The following is a 21,848-nucleotide window of genomic DNA, read 5'->3' as shown; positions in this document are numbered from 1 at the left end:
AGAGCTTTTTTTCTCAGAGAATAGGTGCAGGAACTCCTCCCTTCTAAATCATCCTTCGTCTCTGACCCCTACCCACCTCTGAGCACCATGCCTTGTCTCCACCCCCTACTCACCTCCCAGTAGTGCCCCTTTTAGAGAATACAGAACCAATTATAATTTTCTGCTACTACGTAATTTGTATGGCATTTGTTAATGATAACAAGAAAGCCGGTAAAATGGATCTCCCACAGTGAGAAAAAATAGACCCCACCCCAGCAACAGTAGACACCCCCCAGCTACAAAAGACCCCCCCCCCAGCAACAATGGACCCCCAGCAGCAGCAACAAATCTCCCAGCAGCAAGAATCAATAGAGCCTCCAACAGCCAGCAACAATAGACCTTTCCCTCAACAGTAGATTTGGTGCTGCTTCATCCTGGAGATCTACAACACGTCCATATGTGGAAAAAATAGCGCCTTTCTCTATTTCTCAGTATAGGTGCTCACTCTTCCCCTGTTTCTTCCCGGTTTTGCATGGGGAGCACAATCTTGCAAGTCATGAGGTTTTCCTCTGGGTCTATTTTGGCGTCAAAGTGCACCTGAACCCTAGTGGCCATTTAAACTGTGTGCGGGTCCCTGACAAAAAGTGTGTTTTACAGGACTCCAGTAAGAAACTTCACAGTGATAGGTTTCATACTTTGACCCAAGTTGGTACACTAGCTGGTAAGGCTTCGCTCTGCCATTTTACCTCTGCCTTGGTTTTTCCCTCCCCACCTTCATCTCTTAGTCATTCTCCCGCCCTCCCTTTTGGGTGATATTCCTGTGACATGGGAGCGCTCCACTCAGACATGACATTTTCTAATCCCATCCTTTGCTCTTCTCTTGTGGGCATTTTTGTTTCCTTATTCTAGCTTGAGCATATGATCTCCGGTGCTTGAAACGTCTAACACATGAGACTGTTCACATCTATTTGGAAGTTTTCAGCCCATTCATTTTCCCTGAAGACCCTCACCTCACATGCCGAAACACGTTGGACTTTATCTGTCTTATTGACAGTTGGTTTGGGCTTCTTCCATTATTCATGTTTCCATCTTATGTGCTGATTATCTCAGTGTTATCATGTGTTTTAGCTTTTGATATATGATGTATTTCTCTTTTGTAATACATTTTCAACATTTTATATAAGTTTCATTCCTTGTGTGTTCATAGTCCATTAAAGTCCCATTTTTGAGGAAATTTTCTTTTACATATTGTACCAAAGATGTGGAACTGAACCTCTTTCTTTTTCCCATTCAATTAGTCTACATCATTTCTATCCCTCCCAGCAACAATAAACCCCCGTGCATAAAATAGATTCCCACCAGTGACAATAGATCCCTCAGCAGCCAGCATCAATAGACCTACCAGCACACCCCAGCACCCCTTGCCATTACATACATTCAGTCCTGCACATGCCGGAACTGCGTTCCCGCTGAAAAAAAAGCCCTGGTCCTCCTGTCAGAATACATTGTGTGGATGGGGGAATCCATTTGTCTTTTTTCACTCGCCCCACCGGCTAAATGAAAAAAGACCTAACCATCTATAACCAGCCTTAGGAGTACTCTTCACCTACCCTTTCCAACCATTTCTTGTATAGATGTCACAGAGATAGAAAATGCACAAACTATAGCCTGAACTCCTCATACAAATAAAAGTATAATTTTTGAGGGGAGTTAGCTTTTCAAGAAGGCCTTTCATCATAGGTTTATGATACATACCTGCTTGATATGAAAAAACGAAGAGAAAAAACCCATAGTAAAATAGAAGAGGTTGGATTTAACACATTTGGAAACCAAAATCAATAAACCAATTGCCAGAAATGTGTCTGCAAATCTCCCATCTGGGTAACTGATCACAGTGTAACAAAAAATCTTCATCTGTTTCTTTTTTTTAGAGTTGAAGAAAGTTTTAAGACTTTGTTCTGGGCAATTTTTGGGCTCTCAGAAGTGAAATCAGTTGTCATCAACTACGGACATAAATTTATAGAGAATATCGGATATGTTCTCTATGGAGTGTATAATGTGACCATGGTGATTGTCTTATTAAACATGCTGATCGCTATGATTAACAACTCATTTCAGGAGATCGAGGTGAGATGCAACTTCTTCAGTTATATTGTATAAAACAGTTTTCAGTGCTGGAAATAATGGATTGTTTTACAGTATTTAAACAAAGTTTTCTGTGTATGTACATCCTTAAAGCATTTGTATCAGAATGAAATCGTTTGAGCATGTCAATTTCCCAGCTAACCTCCCCACCCCCACCTCCCAAATGTAAAAAGGTAAAAAAAAAGGCACATTAAAGTGAAAATATACAAAAAAAAAAAAACGAATAAAACACGAAAAAATAATCTTACACTGTGGCAACAGGCAAAACACTCTGCTAAAGTGTGAATCCAGCCTCAACGGACCTGGCAGACTATTAGCTAGAAGATAAGCAGGAACGGCATTTTCAATACCAGACACAAGTTTATTACTCTGTTTTAGATAGAGCATCCCTTTTGGGAAGATTTTCCTATACTTTCTGTACGGACAGAAAGCGGTGGGAAATTTCTCCAATGGGTGTATGGGTCTTAATGTGTCAAGCTGGGGACTCGCTAGTTGTGCTCGCTAATGCCTGAACTTACAGGCAGAGGATGCCAACACGTGAAATCGTTGTTAAGGCAGGGCTCTGATGCAAGCTCACTCTACCCATATGTTTGGATAACTCTTTGGACCCCGGTACAGCCACGGTACAACGTTCGCTAATGCCTGCATTCATATGCTGATGCTGCGATAATGGGATATCATTGTTAAGGCAGCACTCTGGCTTAGAAGCTAGCTGGTTCCTTTTTCACAGTTAACCCTTTGTGTATGTTTCACTTTCCATAACTCCTCCCAGCAATAGATGCAGCAGTCCTGAGTGGATGCCATGGAACCTGTATCCTACTCCACCAGGACAACCTGAAGTGTCACCTCACTTCCAGTGACACTATAAGGCCGCGTACACACGGGTGGACTGTTCGCCCAACTTAGTCCACTGAACAGTGTTTCAGCGGACAATCCGCTCGTGTGTGGGCTTCAGCGGACTGTTTCAGCGGACAGTCTGACGAACAAAGTCTTACGGAATTTCCGTAAGGCAGTCCGTCCAAACTTGGTTTCAGCGGACAGTCCGCTCGTGAGTAGGCTAGTTCGACAGACTAAGTTTGGCGCATGCTCAGAAAGGATTTACACGGCCGAAGGTTGCATTGCAGTGTATTGGACGTCGAATTTCTCGTCCCGTCGTACGTGCCGTTCACGTCATCGCGCACACTTTCAGCGGACTGTCTGCTCATCGTGTGTGGTCAAGTCTGTTCATGCAAATTTTGAACGGACTGTTTGTCGGATTGTCTGACGAACTTAGTTGGGCGAACAGTCCGCCCGTGTGTACGTGGCCTAAGGCTTCTCCCTGACACATAGAGATCTTCTTTTCACATGTTCCTGAGCTTCTTAATTCCCAAGGCCTGTCATTCACTTCTCATCTTCCATGACATCTCAGACTAGGTACCTGGGATACCCTGTGCTGTGATATCGGACCCTGTATGTGGGGCACCAGTCGTTAAGGAGGGGGCCAAGCTCACAAACTCCCTCTCCACCAGTGCTCTCTGTTGCCCATGCCATGTCACCAAGACTGTCACTGGCTGGCTGCTTAGCAGTGGCAATATAACCTTCCACTGCAGGGTAGACCTTTGTAATGTATTCACACTGACTCCCGTTCATCCCCCTTCCAAGCCTTGTTCTTTGATACACCGTGCATGCACCCCTTTAGTGTCTTCAGACTAGGCAGATTGAAGTAACGATAACATTCTTTACCGAAGCAGTAAAATATAAGAGATAACCATTCTCAGCAACATATTCCATACACATTCCTGTACAAAGTACACTAAGTGCCTTTTTGGTTTGTCCCTGCTGCTCCCTTGTGCCCCATAAGATGGTCACACTTCAAATAGGTGAGAAAGTCCATTAGTCCATTTAGTAGTAAAGTCCATATCCCTTGAACCCCCAACTGGGCTCCCACAAGGGGTGTCAAAGTAGCACAGTGGTGACAACATCCTAAGCAACACTCTCCTTCTCTTCTCATGCAGAGAGCAACCAACAACTCTTGTTCTATATAGAGTTTCCTCTTTTATATCTTTATCTAGCAGAGGATGGTAGCAGAGGATGGTAGTCTTCAGAAAAGCCAGGTAAAACCTGGCTACCAGAGTTAACCCTTACCCAACAAACAGCACCACCTCTGCTGGGCAACATTTACTAAGCAGTGCAACTCTGAGACACAGACAAAAAAACAAGAAACATATATATTCTTAATATTTTTTGTCTTTTTCTTTTGTTACATGGTGATAGGACACACATAACTAATGCAGAATAGAGGTATCCCAAGTTGACTAAAGAAAAAATGATTGCTGCCTTTCATAATGTAGCCAGGTACAGGGCATCAACAGTATGGAAAAGGAGACATTGCTCTTATTTACTTTTTCCTTCCCCATTGTGATGTTAAGATTGTATTGCATGACCCTCCTCTGGCCAGCAGTGGGAGATCCAAGTCTAGTGAACCCATAGACCTCTATGCGGAGCTCTTGGAATCATGGGAGGTGTTGTTTGCAGCTATGCAATGGTACAAGTGACTCTCTGAACTACAGTCCCGACATATTCTTTGTTGAGTAGGAGGAGCAAGGTAGAGCTTTTTATTAATATTGTATTGTCCAGGAGCCCACTCTCTTGGTACCACAGCAGTCCATGCACCCAGAACTGTCTGTGTGAGCAGGAAACAGAGCCTGAGGTTGAGAGTGAGATTGCCGGCAAATCAGCAGCACTGTCAGTCTTGTTGACCTTGTGAAATTGCCACGAGAGATCGAAGCATTCACCAGATTCCCAGCTCTGGCTGTTTGAGTTTCACCAAACAGGAAAAAAGGGACCCCTCTTACGATCACCCGGCTAGAACTGTCACTCAGCCACAGAAAGACAGAGCAACCCGAGCGAATGAAGTAGTTTGTGGTTGAGTGACAGGCAGATGTAGGCTGCGAGCTGAGGCAGAGGGGGGACAGCCCATACTACTGCATGGGTACTTTTTTTTCAGGTCGGGTTGGTCCGGCCAATACAGCAGTGAAAGGAAGGACTGTGCGCCACCCATGACATGCAGGCTGTAGCAATTAAAAGAAAAACTTTCCCCAGTAAAGCGGACTCTTTCTCCACTTTCAGCTTTCAGGTGCCGCTGTGTGGTGATCTCCTGTATGACAAGTACATAACAGTTCTCGCCTATATCAATCCGCCGGGACTGTCATGTACTTGTCGCATAGGAGATCACTGCGCAGCGGCACCCACAAGTGGAGAAAGAATCTGCTTTACAGGAAAGTTGTTGTTTTTTTTTTATTGCTACAGCCTTCAGATCATGGGGCCCAGCCTTCTCTCTGCCTCTGTCCAACCCCCTCCTGCTGGGGAATTCTCTGACTGGGATGGCTCCCCAGCACCAGCAGACATACCCCAGCACCAGCAGCCAGACACCAGCAGACAGAGCCGAGCACCAGCAGCCGGACCCGAGCACCAGCAGCTAGACCCGAGCACCAGCAGCTAGACCCCAGGACCAGCAGCCGGACGCTTTTCACTTTTTTTGTGAAAAAGGCATTTTTTTCACAAAATTTACGGTCTTTATTTATTTATAGCACAAAAAATAAAAAATAAACACACTAGTGATTAAATACCACCAAAAGAAAGCTCTATTTGTGTGAAAAGAAGGACGCAAATTTCATATGGGTACAGTGTTGCATGACTGAGTAATTGTCATTCAAATTGTGAGAGTGCTGAAAGCTGAAAATTGGCCTGGGCAGGAAGGGGCTGTACGTGCCCAGTATTGAGGTGGTTAATGAGATCCAGCACTGGACAGAAGGGGCGAACCTGCAGAAAGTCACTCGGGCTTGTACAGAATGCTATTTGAAAAGCCAAAAATTCTGCCTGAGTTTTATTCTTCATTTCATCTGAAGTACTCCATGTCTCAAATACTGAGCACAGTGTCTGCATGAATTCTTTACTTCCATTGTTGGAGATTTTCCATTTATCTTACTTCAAAGTATCAGATATCCACAGCATATCGTCTTTGGAGAGAACCAACAACAGATCTATATTACTTAAACCACCTTAAAAATGAGCTCTTTAGCTATTGTTAGAGCCTTTTTCAGTATATTAAAGGACAGTATTGCAATTGGTAAAGCAAAACTCCAGGTTGAAAGTGATATCAAGGACACAATCAAAAATTACAAATATGATGTAGTCTGTCACTCACTAGCATTAGCAAAGCAGCAGTATTCATTTTGAGGTCAAATTTTGATATCTTTTTTTTTTAGTCATAGTCTTCTGACTAAAATTACATTTTAGTTTTAGTCGTATTTTAGTCAACTAAAACCTCCAGTACATTTTAGTCGACTAAAATTGAAAGGGTTTAGTTAAATTGTAATGCATTATTTAACCCCTTGCCGACCATTTTACTGTGGTAGGTTGGCACGACCCCACGAACCATTGTAGCTATACGTTGGCTCGTGGGATCAGGATAGCAGACACGCACATGACTGGCGGTTGCGATGACTGCCGGCCACAAGCGATCGCAAGCACGAGAGGCAGAACGGTATGCATCTGTCACCTGGCCTCTAGGTGACCTGACAGTTTGATCAGCCATGGACCCGGCTGACATGCTGCTTCCTGCAGTCGATCCTTTGCAGGGCATAGTTCGGAGACTCGAGACCCAGGAATCTAATCAGACTCAGGTGATGCGATTCCTTCAAGATCTGGCTTCCCGCTTCGAGCAGTTGCAGGCTTCCTTTTGAACCCGGAACCTGCAGCCTCAAGTACAGTCAGCAGCTGCACCTATCGCACCAGTCGCATCCACGCATTCATTATTATTGCCAGCTCCGTCCCATTTCTCTGGGGACTCCAAGGCCTGCAGGGGCTTCCTCAGCCAATGCACCATTCATTTTGAGCTCCAGCCTCAAAAATTTCTGTCTGATCGGGCAAAGGTAGCCTATATCATTTCCTTCCTCTCCAGTGAAGCTTTAGCCTGGGCTGCTCCCCTGTGGGAGAAAAATGATCCGGTGGTTTCCAGCCTGTCCGACTTCTTGAAGCTCTTTCCTAATATCTTCGAGGAGCCAGCTCAGGTTTCTTCTGCGGCTAGTGCCATTTTACGTCTTCGCCAAAAATCTTGTTCAGTAGGACAACACTTCAGTTCCGTATCCTCACAGCTGAATTGAGCTGGAACATTGAGGCCCTGGTTGCAACCTTTTTACATGGCCTCTCTGACCGAGTGAAGGATGAATTAGCAGGAAGAGCTATCACCGCCAGTCTGGACGATATAATTTCCTTATGCAATCAGATTGACATTCGTTTCCAGGAGAGGTCCTTAGAAAAAAGACGCCAGCACCCCCTAGGTCCTAGTCAGCCTGAACTATTTCCCCATCGCCCTGTGGAGCATCCTCTGCCTGCTGAGGAACCCATGCAGCTGGGCTGGACCAGACTAACCCCCGAAGAACGCTCTAGACGCAGAACTCTGGGCTTGTGTCTTTATTATGGGAGCAAGGGTCATTTTCGTGACTCCTGCTCGCTTCATCCGGGAAACGCTCGGGTCTAATACATTTGGAAGGTGGAGTATTGGAACCAGAAACATCACCTTCTCGTCTTCTTCTTCCAGTGTTCCTCCATGTAGGCATTTCTCCCCAATCAGTCCTAGCATATCTGGACTCCGGGGCTGCCGGCAATTTTATGGACTGGAGAACTGCTTCTTCTATGAAGCTTACCCTTTCTCCCCTCGCTACTCCACTGGTAGTCTCGGCAATTGATGGCACTGTGCTCCCAGGGGGCCCTATCCCTTTCCAGACACTACCTATTAGGATGTTGGTAGGGATACTCCACCAGGAGTGGATTTCCTTCCTCATTCTACCCAAGGCTTCTACCCCCATTGTATTGGGCCTTCCTTGGCTACAGATCCACTCTCCACATGTGGACTGGGTTTCTGGGCAGATCCTGGCTTGGGGTCCTTCGTGTTTCTCGTCCTGTCTTTTCAAGGTGGCTCCCAAGGGGAAACTTCCCATTGCTACCACATCCGTATTGTGTGATCTTCCCGCGGCATACAGCGATTACCGGGATGTGTTCTGTAAGAAGTCTGCTGAGGTGCTTCCTCCCCACAGATATTTTGACTGTGCTATTGACCTTGTCTCTGGAGCAACCCTGCCCAGGGGTCGTACCTACCCTCTGTCCATTCCAGAGACCCAGGCCCTGTCTGAGTATGTCACCGAGAATCTGGAGAGAGGTTTCATCTGGAAATCCTCATCGCCTGCAGGAGCAGGCTTCTTTTTCATTGCCCAAAAGGATGGTACTCTCAGACCCTGCATTGACTATAGCGGTTTAAACACAGTGACTATCAAAAACCAATACCGCTTACCTCTAATATCTGAGCTATTCATCAGGTTGAAGGGGGCTTCCATTTTCACTAAGTTGGATCTCAGAGGTGCATACAATCTCATTCGAATACGTGAAAGGTGACGAATGGAAGACTGCATTTAACACTAGGGACGGGCATTACGAATACCTGGTTATGCCTTTTGGGTTGTGTAATGCTCCAGCTGTGTTCCAGAACTTTGTCAATGAAATCTTCAGGGATCTACTGTACCAGTTTGTTGTCATCTATCTGGATGATATTCTCATCTTTTCTGAAAATCTGCCTGATCACAGAAACCATGTCCGCACTGTACTTCAGCGCCTTAGAGAGAATAATCTCTATGCCAAGATGGAGAAATGTTCCTTTGAATGTTCTGAGGTCCTGTTTCTGGGATGTTTTGTTTCTAGTTCGGGTGTTCGCATGGATCCCAGAAAGGTCTCAGCCATTACCAACTGGCCCCTTCCTGCTAGCCTCAAGGGCACACAGCCCTTTCTTGGCTTCACAAATTATTATAGGCAGTTCATAAGGAATTACTCTTCCATTGCTGCGCCTATTATCGATTTGACCAAGAAAGGTGCGAATGCCAAAGACTGGCCTCCCGAGGCTGTCTCTGTGTTTCACGATCTGAAACAGGCCTTTGTCTCTGGACCTCTCTTGAGGAGACCAAATCCTGGGGACCCATTTTTTATTGAAGTAGACTCTTCTTCGATGGGGGTGGGAGCTGTGCTTCTTCAGTTCTTTGAGAAGAAACGTCAACCATGTGCGTTCTTCTCCAAAAAAAATTGTCAGGCAGAGAGAAATTATACCATTGGTGATCGGGAACTTCTTGCAATTAAATTGGTGTCGGAGGAGTGGCGTCATCTCTTGGAAGGTTCCCCTCACTCCATAACAATCTTTACTGATCAAAAGAATCTACAATACCTACAGAATGCTAAACGTCTGAACCCCAGACAGGCCAGGTGGAGTCTCTTCCTTTACCGTTTTAAATTCAAGATTACGTACAAACCTGGTTCCTGCAACCGTCGAGCTGATGCGCTCTCTAGGTCATTTGACACTTTGGACGAGGAGTCCACCCCTGATCCTAAGTCGATCATTCCTACTTCATGCATTGTTGCCCATTCTACCACCCTGGAATCAAAAATTCCTCCTGGCAAGACCTTTGTTCCCACGGAGCTAAGAGCTAAGATCCTTAGTTGGGGACATGATTCCAAGGTGGCAGGTCATGCTGGGTTCCTCCGATCCTTCCTGCTCATCAGTCGTCACTACTGATGGCCTAATCTCCGCTCGGATGTTAAAGACTATGTTAAGGCTTGTCACATCTGTGACATCTTCCACTCAAGCCCCTACTGGTCTTCTCACACCCTTGCCCATTCCTAAGGAGCCCTGGTCTCATATCGCCATGGATTTTATCACTTATCTTCCACTGTCGGAGAATAATACGGCCATTTGGGTGGTAATCGATTGGTTCTCCAAGATGGCTCATTTTGTTCCTCTTCCTGGTCTCCCTTCTGCCCCTGCCTTGGTTCCCATTTTTGTAAGAGAGATTTTCCACCTTCATGGTGTTCCTTCGTATGCCGTTTCGGACAGGGATGTGCAGTTTACTTCTCATTTTTCGAGAGCCTTTTGTAAATCCCTCGACATTACCTTGGATCTTCTTACCATCCCCAATCCTATGGCCAGAGTGAGAGGGTTAATCAGGAGTTGGAGGTCTTTCTCCGTACCTTGGTCTCGGCCCATCATGATGATTGGGCATCACTATTACCGTGGGCTGAGTTCTCCCACAATAATCATGTCAACGTCAGTTCTCAGAAAACACCCTTTGTCACTGTTTATGGAAGAAATCCTCAACTCCCTCTTCCTATGACTTGTTCTTCTGACATTCCAGCTTTGGCTACTGTTTAGAAATCATTAAATTCCATGTGGGCTGACGTTCATGATTCCCTCCAGAAAGCTGCCAACAAATTCAAGAGTTTTGCTGACCGTCGCAGGCGTAAGCCACCTACTCTTCAGCCAGGAGACAAAGTCTGGCTCTCCACCAGGAACATCAAACTCTGGGTTCCTTCTCTCAAATTTGCCCCAAGATTCATTGGTCCGTACACCATAACTTCTAAACTGAATCCAGTTTGTTTCATGCTCCAGATTCCCAAAAGCCTCAAAATCTCTAACTCCTTCCATGTTGCCCTTCTGAAGCCTTTAGTCCTCAATAAGTTCTCTCGTCCTCTCTCTACCGTAGCACCGGTCTCTGAGGAGGATCAAAAGTATGAGGTTAGGCAAACTTTGGATTCCCGACTCTGTAGAGGCATTCTCCAGTACCATAGTATTACAATAAATAATACAAAGCCATTGATTTGGTATTCTGTGAAGGAAATGTATTCAAAATCCCAGGAGTGGTGTCAGGCGTAAGGGTCCAGATTTTTATCTAGCAAGGTAGCTCGACATGTTCCGCATTCAATTAGCACTTCTTCAGGAGCAGTTCACACTAAAAAATATGTATATGTACATATACAAATCAAGCACATTATAACATAGCATCTATTTTAATACAATATGAATCATTTTAAAACTAAGTAGCTATCACAAATAAACCATATTTGCAGATGCCTAAAGAATGCCACACTGCCCAGACCTGGCCGTGAGGGTAGACCGTTGGTGACGTGTCTCTTTTGTACTTCCATCTACCCTCGCGGCCAGGTCTGGGCAGTGTGGCATTCTTTAGGCATCTGCATGGTTTATTTGTGATAGCTACTTAGTTTTAAAATGATTCATATTGTATTAAAATGGATGCTATGTTATAATGTGCTTGATTTGTATATGTACATATATATTTTTTAGTGTGAACTGCTCCTGAAGAAGCGCTAATTGAACATGTCGAGCTACCTTGCTAGATAAAAATCTGGACCCTTACGCCTGACACCACTCCTGGGATTTTGAATACATCTCCTTCACAGAATACCAAATCAATGGCTTTGTATTATTTATTATAATACTATGTGCTGTATTATAAGCCTTATTGGAAAATGCTAGTGATCAGGCAGTTTGGGCCACAGCAGTATTATTATTTTTTATGAAAACAATTTTTGAATTATATAAATATTATTATGTATGGAACATTATTATGTTTGTGGAAATCAAATAATAAAATATCCGTATTACTTTTTAGATAGAGTACTTATGTGCCTTATAAAGTCCATACAATACTAGTTTTTCTTTCTCGCATGTCTAAGGGAAACCACTCTCTGTGAACCTGTGACCTATTACCTATGTAATGTAGACTTTGTCCTGCATTCCCCTTTCAGGGCTTGTGGGATTGCCAGAGGATGCCCTTCTATTACATCTCAGTTCTTTTTGGACTCTTCCTCTGTGTTATGGAGTCTGTTCTCTGCATAAGACATCAATATGATCACCTAGTGCCTTCAGCATCAACTTAATGGAAATCTCTGCATTGAAGGGTGAAGGTTCATTACTTGGGTGCCCCACTTTTTCTGAAAGGCAGTGTTCCTCACTGGAGGGTCCTGTGTTTCTCTAGACAGCCAGGAGATAGAATTCACTGGTACTACACTGATTTAGTGTAGAATACCACACCTTAAAGCGGTTTTGTACAGAAAATTGCAAGTTCATCTTATTCAAATGGCTTTGGAACATAGATGCAGTTATGACCATTGAAATAAAATAATATGCAGTATTTACCTTTTATTTTTAATGTTTATGCCGACTTCCGGGCTCTCCTCCCGTGGGAGTAGGCGTGTTTATCGGCTTCGCAATGGTCCCTGGGAACTTTTTTAGCTATTTCCCAGGAATCCGTGGGGGACACAGTCAAGCCGAAATTGCCATTTTGAAAGTGGGCAGGCAGCTCTATCAGCCATTACCACTATAGCACATGAGGCAAAAGGAAGGAAAACAAAGAGGACACTCAATGAGCATGTGCGAGATGGAGCGGTGGATGCTGGGAGCTCAGTGCCATCGCATCCAGGATGTAAATGCCTGTGGGCTTCAAACGCCCACAGTGAAAATGAAACCGCCGGACTGCTTTTTTAAAAGTTTTCCTTAGCAATGAAATCGTCATGCCGGGGGTTAAAAAGACGCCGATCGTGGCTGCAAAGACACTGTAGGAATCGCCCAACAGTGACACAGGTAAAAAAAAAACGGCAGTGGAATCCCGCTTTAAGAACACTCCTGGGTATTTGCTTAGAAAGACCACTTTCCTTATTTCTAATCCTAATTCCTTATTTCCTTATTTCTAATCCTGATCACGTATACCATTTTGTGTTAAGGTATATCTTCATTCCTGCCTATACTTTGTGCAGTTGGCATTTTCCTTCTTTCAGCTTTCCTTTCAAAGGATTCAGGCTTATAAGCTTTTACCTTTTGATTTGATTTCTACCAGCCTTGTGCGTCATTTTAGTCTAACTATTAGAAGATTACTTTGTGAGGGATCCACACACATAATGTGAGATTGGTTGAATGATCAGACAAACTTTTTAGTTCTAATGGTCCTTTTTTTCTCTGAAGTCAAGGGTTAGAAGTGCCAGGCTTGAGCACCCCCTTTTTTGTTAATTACATTTCATTTTTGGTCTAGTTTTTTTTTCCTGCTACTGTGTTTTCGGCTTGGCTTTGGTGGATAGTCGATTGGTCCTCCGGTTTTGCTTAAGGTGCCAGTTTTCCACTTATTGCACTTAGCAATAATACTCTGTCTGGATCTTGAGCACCAGGTTGATCATCAGTAAGGATGATCACCCCCCCCCCCTGGTTTGGTTCGCACCAGAACCTGTGAACAGACCTAAAATTTGCATGAACCTTAGAACCCTATTAAAGTCTATGGGACTCAAAATCAAAAGTGCTCATTTTAAAGGCTAATATGTAAGTTATTGCCCTAACAAGTGTTTGGGGACCTGGGTCCTGCTTCCTTTAAATTTCATACCTGGGGGTGTGTATAGTATGCCTGTAAAGGGGCTTAGAACTGTCCCTGCACAAAGTGTGCAGGAAAAAGTCTGCAGGAAAAAAGGTAATTTAAAAGCACTATAATGAATTGTCGGCTCCGCGTAATACAGAGAACAGTCATCGAAAGTCATTGATAAAAAAAGAAAAAAAAATGCGTGGGGTTCCCCCCAAATTCAATTACCAGGCCCTTAAGATCTGGTATGGATATTAAGGGGAACCTCACGTCAAATAAAAAAAAAATGACGTGGGGTTCCCCCCAAATATCCATACCAGACCCTTTATCCGAGCACGCAACCTGGCAGGCTGCAGGAAAAGAGGGGGGGGGACAAGAGAGCGCCCCCCTCCTGAACCAGGCCACATGCCCTCAACATTGGGACAGGGTCCTTTGAGGGGTCACAGGCCTCCAAAGCATCCTCCCAATGTTGAGGGCATGTGGCCTGGTGGGGTTCAGGAGAGGGGGCACTCTCTCATCCCCCCTCTTTTCCTGCGGCCTGCCAGGTTGCATGCTCGGATAAAGGGTCTAGTATGGATTTTTGGGGGGAATGCCACACCATTTTTTTTTTTTTTATTTTTTTTTTTTTTTTTATCAATGAGTTTCAAAGACTATTCTCTGTATTAAGGGGAGTCGACAATTCATTATAGCCGCGAGTGCTTTTAAATTACTTTTTTTCCTGCAGAAATTACACTTTGTTCAGGGACAGTTCTAAGCATGGAAAACATGTGCCCCTTTACAGGCATACTATACATACCCCCCAGGTATGAACTTTAAAGGAATATTACACTTTTATTGTTTCACTTTAATCATTATTAAAATCACTGCTCCCGAAAAAAATGCTTTTTTTAAACTTTTTTTTTGCATTGATACATGTCCCCTAGGGCAGGACACAGGTCCCCAAACACTTTTTATGACAATAACTTGCATATAAGCCTTTAAAATTAGCACTTTAGATTTCTCCCATAGACTTTTACAGGGTGTTCTGCGGCTTTTTGAATTTGCTGCGAACACCCCAATTTTTTCGCTGTTCGTTGAATGGGCGAACAGGCAACATGAGTTTGACTCGAATTCGAAGCTCATCCCTAATCATCAGTGACACCCCCCGCTTGTGGCAGTCTATTTATTTTGATGGTATTAATGGTATTATCTTCAACTAGCCTGACTCAAGAATTGATTCCTTTAGACACTCCAAAGTGGAATGGTCCCTACATCTGTTGTACCTCTCAGTGGATGCTGCCCACCCCTCAGTTGGACTACTTTTGGAAACTCCAACAATTTCAGAATTCCTGTGTCTCTAAATGAACAAAAAATGAATTAACATGTATGTGCTTTCTGTAATCTTTTCTTGATGTCCATTGAAGGATACATATTTTATCCATTTGTGTTCATTGGCCCTGAGTACAGCTTGCTCACAAAACTGAGGCATGTTGGGTGGAGAAGAGGTTGTAGGGGGGCAGGCTTACAAAGATTTTAATGTTTGACAGTGTCCCACTCTCCTGTAGATGACAGTATAACCCATCAGTTTCAAAATGTGTGTGTGTCCCTCAATGGACTTCAAGAAAAAGATTTTACAGTAAGCACATAAATCTTATTTTTATTCCTCTGTTTTATTATTATTATTATTATGCAGGATTTATATATATAGTGCCAACAGTGTGCACAGTGCTTTACAATGTTAGGGTAGACAGTACAAATACAATACAATTCAATACAAGAGGATCAGAGGGTCCTGCTCGAAAGAGCTTACAATCTAGGAATGAACACTAATCTATACTATAACAAAAGCAAAATATGAAACAAAAAAAGATTGTGCTAGTATACAAAATAGAACCATTGTCTGAAATGCTAGAACAAGTGTTTGAGGGACAATATTTCATATTTATGTCAAATAAGCTTTTATATCTCTTATGAAAACTGCTTACAGTAAACTGTATTGAAACTTTCAAATAAATATGAAAATAAAATAAAATACCCACTTAAAGACCTATCATCAAATCTATGTCACCGTGTTAAGTGCATGCATTGTAAGTAATGTATATGTGTAAAGCTCACAGGGTTTTTCTAACTATCACTAAGATCACAGTATTCTTATGCCGCGTACACACGACCAAACTTTCTGGCAGCCTAGGTCCGACGGTCTTCCCGACTGACTTTCGGCAGAGTTCCGACGGACTTTCCGAACAAACGGACTTGGCCACACACGAACGTGATGACGTAAACGGGACTAAACAAGGAAGTTCAATAGCCAGTAGCCAATGGCTATTCATGCATCATATTTGGTTCATCGGACCAGCACAGAGACGAAAGGTTTTCACAATTTTAGTCCATAGGAATTGAGTCCATCGGATAGATTTGAAACATGTTCTATTTCTAGGTCCGTCGGATTTATTTTTTGAAAAACGATCGGACTAGCCCACACATGATAGGATTGTCCGACGGACTAATCCCTTCGGACCTAGTCTGCCGGAAAGTCCGGTCGTGTGTACGCTGCATCACTGACAATGCCTTGACTATCTTTGTTCCCAGTAGGCCAATGCCATTTTTGATCAGACATTTTCCAAGTTCAGCATTAAAGTGGTTGTATAGTAAATTTTTTTACTTTTACCTACAGGAAAGCCTATAATAAGGCTTACCTGTAGGTAAAAAAAATATCTCCTAAACCTGTACAGTTTAGGAGATATTCCCCTCGGTATGCACTGCTGACTGCACGGGAGTGACGATAACACGGCTCCGGCCACTCACTCCGGCCAATACCCAGAAGAAACGCAGAGGGAGCATGTCAGCTCCCTCGGGCGTGGATCGGGCCAGATGTCGGGGCCTCGTTCTAAGGTAAGTATTTCATAATGAGCTAATATGCAGTGCATACTAGCTAATTATGCCTTTTCCTTTGCAGGTGGCTAAAACAACAAAAGCATTAGCGGGTATAAAACCGCTTTAATTTCCCGCACTACGATGCCAAACCAGGGGTAGCACAATAATGTAAATATTGAAGACCACATGATAGATCTTACGTTGTGTCAAACAGGCTAGCCTTTCTCCTTATTGTAGATTTTCAAGAAATACTTCCTGCTACATGCAGCAGTCTGATGGCATCATATCATCAGAAGATCATGATGTGGATAGGCAATTTGTAGATTCCATTCTGGACGGTCAGATATGTCACCATCTGTCACGCTCAGCAACTGATCTTCTAGTCTGCAAGGGTTCCAATACATTGCGTTGTTAGACTAGTTTATCTTTTCCAGCTACAAATTATTGGTATATTTCTGTCTGTGGAGCATGAGAAATCATCAGTGCCCTGTGAATTAAAGCCAGGAACATTTATCCTATTCCTCATTGGTGCCATTCTCGTTTGTTGTGGCTCCATCAGCATCTGTTTAAAATACTGCTACAAGATCCTCAACATCAGTCAGGATTAGAGGATAATAACAACATTGCCTGTTTATTGGTTGCTGCCAAAAGATTGCCAAGAATATAAAAGAGATAAAAGGCACCCGGGATATATTTATGATATAAGCTCAACCTGCACAGTGTCAAGGGGGAAAAATTGTCAATGTTACAATGATTGGCTGGAAACATGTTTAATACAACTAACACAACTATGTTTAATACAACTGGAGACTTTGTAGTCAGAAATAAAATCATATAAATAAATCTTTCAGCTGGTATAAAATCTACTTCATAATGAAAAATGGAAACTGGCCTTTAATAACAGTTTACAATGTTGTTAAACAAAAGCTTTCATGCAACATTAGAATCTACAGGCCGAATTTCACCCAATTCCTTTCTCAATAATTTAAGGGTTTGTCCATCCATACGTAATATTTTAGTTATAGGTGTTGCCTGGTAGGCTGAGCCAGCCCCATATTCTGTTTGTCTTGCATTCTGCAAGAGAGATCTCCCTGATATAATTCCTAAATCTAATCTTGTCCACCTGGGATTTTTGAGTGTCCAGACCCACCTTCACATTACAGCATTTCCTGTTGCATGTGACAATGCTTTATATTATTATATTATTATTATTATTATACACGATTTATATAGCACCAACAGTTTACGCAGTGCTTTACAATGTATAGGAGGGGACAAAACAATTACAGTACAGTTCAATACAAAAGGAACGGGAGGGCCCTGCTCATAGAGCTTACATTCTAAAGGGAGGGCGTGGTGGTACAAAAGGTAATAGCTGCAGAGAATGTTTTGATGGGGGTGGCTCGGGCACAGTTAGGTGGATGTGGGATAGGCTTCCCTGAATAAATGAATTTTCGGTAATCTCCTAAAGGTGGACAGGGTAGGAGCTGATCGGATATACTGGGGCAGGGAGTTCCAGAGGATGGGAGAGGCTATGGAAAAGTCCTGAAGGCGAGCATGAGAGGAGGTAACAAGGGAGCTAGAGAGCAGGAGGTCCTGGGAGGAGCGGAGGGGACAATTTGGGTGATATCTGCAGATGAGGTTGGTGATGTAGATGGGGGCGATGTTGTGAATGGCCTTGTATGTTATGGTTAGCATTTTGAATTTTACATGGTGGGGTAAGGGGAGCCAGTGAAGGGATTGGCAGAGAGGAGCAGCAATCAATCAGTTAGTGAGGTGTATTAGTCTAGCAGCAGCATTCATAATAGACTGAAGGGGGGAAACTTTAGTAAATACTTCAGTAAAACATCAAGAAAATTGTACTTAAAATGGCTGAAATGGCAGGAAAATGTCTATATACCTACTGTCCCAAGAGGCTCAACAAAATGTAAAAGGAAATCTCCCCAAATTGAAAGAAAATTCATTCACAGACACTTTTTACTGGAGAGGCTCAGTGCAGATAGTCGGATCTCCAAATTGAGGGCACATACATAGAACACTTTTTTTTTACACTAGAAAGAAATAATATGCCAATACTTAAATTTTAGCTGCATCGGAGGGGACAGGGAGGGGGGGTGGGACGAGTGCCATCAGATTACATGCAGTGAGAATCTCCTGTTTACTTGGCGCCCTCTGTAATAGGAAGTCTCGTCTCCTGAGAAGCCATTGGACCACTGTTCTGTCTATCATAGGAGATTATCACTGCATGTATGTAATCTGTCGGCACTCCTACTGCCCCCTCCCTGTCCTCTCTAGGCTGCAGATGAGCATCGATCAGACTACACTGATGGCAATGGTGATGCTGCTGTATTGATGGCAATGGTGAGGCTGCTGCATTGACGCCACTTGTGAGGCTGCATTGATGTGGACTGAGGAAGCTGCATTAATGACACTTGTGAGGCTTCAGATGGGCACTGACCCTTATTTTGCTTCAGAGTTCCTTATTTAAAATGTAAGTTTTTTTCCTGAAACTTCCCTCTTAAAATTAATGTGTGCGTTCATGCGTCTATGCGTTTTTATACGCCAATAAATACAGTATGTTTGAGAGGGCCCACATATTTTTATTAGCTCATAGACTACAGCTGGTAGGTCAGTTACATTTGATCTAGTTACCTCTGTGGTTGGGTAAGCATTCAAAGTCTATGTATTTCAGTAAACTTTTTTCATTCTTAGTTATTGTATTACTATATGCCCAATAGTTTTTTTGTTTTTTTAATATACTATATAACCTTGTGTAAAAGTAACCCCTAATAAGGCATTGTTTTATAATGTTTTTAGGATGATGCTGATGTGGAATGGAAATTTGCCAGAGCTAAACTATGGTTTTCCTACTTTGAGGAGGGGAGGACCCTGCCAGTACCTTTCAACTTAGTTCCGAGTCCCAAGTCATTCTTCCATGTTGCACTGAAAATAAAATCTGTTCTTTATAAAATATTTTCCTGCCAATCCAAAGCTTTACAAGAGGATTCAGAAATGAACAAGGTATATATATATGCATATCTATGACCATGGAGATTTGTGTATGTTTCTTTATAGTGTCTTGGAGTTCAGACATGGGCAAAGCCAAAAGCAATGCATACATTTGGTGGAATTAACAAAGTGGGGTGCAAGCACATATCTTGACACCACTATTCTAATCATAAAATTAAGTATATGCTGATTCTGATTAACAAAGAGGCTCTGCACTCCAAGGCCCCGCCTCTGGCGCTAATCACGTGCTTCAAAAAAACACCCACCCCGCAATTGGAATCCATGGTCTGGCACCACTGATATGTAGATCAGGGGGCCGGGCGCATGGATAGGGAAGGCGGCACCCGTGCACCCTCTATAGATGGACCGCCACTGCTCAGAACAGAGAATGAAATGCTGGAGCTGTATGCTCCAAACTCTCTGCTTGTTGCCTTCCCCTACTCAGCTCAGAGCGGGTGGGAGGATGAGGGTTCTTAACCCTAAATCTGCTCATATAGTGTTACTACTGCTGACAGCTCACATCCCGTACAACAAGGTCACACCTATTGGAAATTTTTGGAGGTTTTCTATATGGAAAACTGCCATATTCCCTCTGTTAATTAGGTGCACAGATAGTGGCACAGATAGGCCTGAAGACAGATCGATCTGCTTAGTTAATAAATGTGGATGACATCACTGCCCCCCCAAGTTGACAGTGTTCATGCCTGGTGACTGGCTGTTCTGTCCAATTTCTGTTACATAGGGGAGGTCACATGCTCCTCCATATCTGAAAGCATCACTTTAACCACTTCAGCCCTGGAAGGTTTCACACTCTTAATGACCAGGCCATTTTTTGCGATACAACACTGCGTTATTTTAACTGACAATTGCGCCGTTGTGCAACACTGTACCCAAAACAAAACTGATGTCCTCTTTTTTCCACAAATAGAGCTTTCTTTTGGTGGTTTTTGATCACCTCTGCGATTTTTATTTTTTTGCACTGTAAACAAAAAATGAGCAACAGTTTTGAAAAACAAAAAACAATATTCTTTTACTTTCTGCTATAAAACATATCCAAAAAAAAAGTAAAAAAAAAAATGTCTTCATCAATTTAGTCCAGTATGTATTCTTCTACATATTTTTGATAAGAAAAAATTCCAATAAGCGTTGTGGGTTGTGAAATGGTAAAGGGGTCGCTACAATAAAATAGTAACAATAAAGTGCTCTAGTGCTTAATACCGCAAGTATCTTATTATTCAATACATACATACTGCAATATACATTAGATACATATAAGTATTCAACTCAAAAAAAAGTGAACGTATAAAACAAATAAACAAATTGTTCATAGAAAATAGTGAAACTGGAATAGGTGTAAATCATGTATCCCATCACTGCTTCGGAAAAATGGACAACCACAGCACCCAGTGAAATTATAGTAAGCAGCCTACTCACCGACCCACCTTGACCCCTTTATTTAAAAAGTAAGGTCAGGTGAAGCTTTAGCAGGTTTAGGGAACTGTCAACCTTGATGGAGAAACTCTGCTTAGGTGTACTAGTGATATTGTTTCAATCCACATTTGCTCAAGAAAAAATATAGAGAGAACCGAACCATGGCATAATAACGTTTTATTTAAAATAACATAAAAACAAAAAACAGTCAGATGGCCTCTTACTTTAAAAGTGCCATTACCTCGGCACTAGAGGGTAACGAACGGATCAGACCAGGTGAATTGGAACCTAGCTGTGCCGTTTACGCTGCTTGAATTGGCGTGTGTTCCACCCCCTGGATCTCAGGAACCAAGCGTTTGGACCAAAAGCAATGTAACCGGAATGCGCCTTGACATATGTTTCATCGTAATGACGTTGTCAGGAAGCGCCTCAATAGGTGTATATTGATTGGTTTGTGCAAAAGTTATAGCATCTACAAACTTTGGGATAGATTTATAGACTTTTACATATTTTTTATTGTTTTTACTGGTAATGATCAGCGATTTTTAGCGGGACTATGACATTGCGGCGGACAAATCTGACCATATAGCCTCATACACACGATCGGACTTTATACAAACTTTCCCGTGGAAGCGTTCGTACAAAGGGAATTGACCCTGAACTTGTATTGCATACACACGATCTGACTTTTTCAGCCAACTTTCACCAAATCACATGATTTTTCTGCTCTTTACCGCCACCTTTCGTCGACTTCTGTATTTTTGTCTGATCTTTTGCATTGGTTCTGAGCATGCCTGTTTGTAAAGTCCGATGGTTTTCTGTACAGACGATCTGACTTTGCTCCATCGGACTTATGATGTTGAAGAGTTTATCCGTTCACACAGCCAAGAAAAGTCAGATGAAAACTGAAAAAGTTTGTCCGATGGAGCATACACACGGTCGAATGTTGCCTTAAAACAGCTCATTTGCATGTTTGTTGCCAAAAAGTCAGATCGTGTGTACTGGCCTGAAGAGACACTTTTTGAGGACCAGTTACACCAATAAAGTGATCAGTGCTAAAAAAATACACTGATCACTGTATAAATGACACTGGCAGGGAAGGGGTTAACATCAGGGGTGATCAAAAGGTTAAGTGTGTTCCCTGTAATTATTTTCTAACTGTGTGAGGAATGGGCTGACAGGAAGAACACAGAGATCACTGTTCCTGATTAC

At 42.9% G+C, this 21,848-nt stretch overlaps 1 protein-coding gene across 2 annotated transcripts in view; it reads left to right on the top strand.

Moving 5' to 3' along the window:
• TRPC6 (transient receptor potential cation channel subfamily C member 6) overlaps nucleotides 1–21,848 on the top strand; it is a 363,118-nt gene that overhangs the window by 302,415 nt on the left and 38,855 nt on the right. For both annotated transcript variants that reach the window (XM_077484400.1, XM_077484401.1), the window contains exons 8-9: nucleotides 1,911–2,106; nucleotides 19,014–19,217. In XM_077484400.1, the coding sequence (XP_077340526.1) occupies nucleotides 1,911–2,106; nucleotides 19,014–19,217 (400 nt within the window). The remainder of the gene's footprint in view (nucleotides 1–1,910; nucleotides 2,107–19,013; nucleotides 19,218–21,848) is intronic.

This window comes from Lithobates pipiens, unplaced genomic scaffold (assembly GCF_037356315.1).
Source record: "Lithobates pipiens isolate NorthernLeopardFrog02 unplaced genomic scaffold, aLitPip1_a1.2 Scaffold_16, whole genome shotgun sequence".
Taxonomy (NCBI): Eukaryota; Metazoa; Chordata; class Amphibia; order Anura; family Ranidae; genus Lithobates; species Lithobates pipiens.
This window is presented reverse-complemented; position numbering and strand designations above follow the sequence as displayed.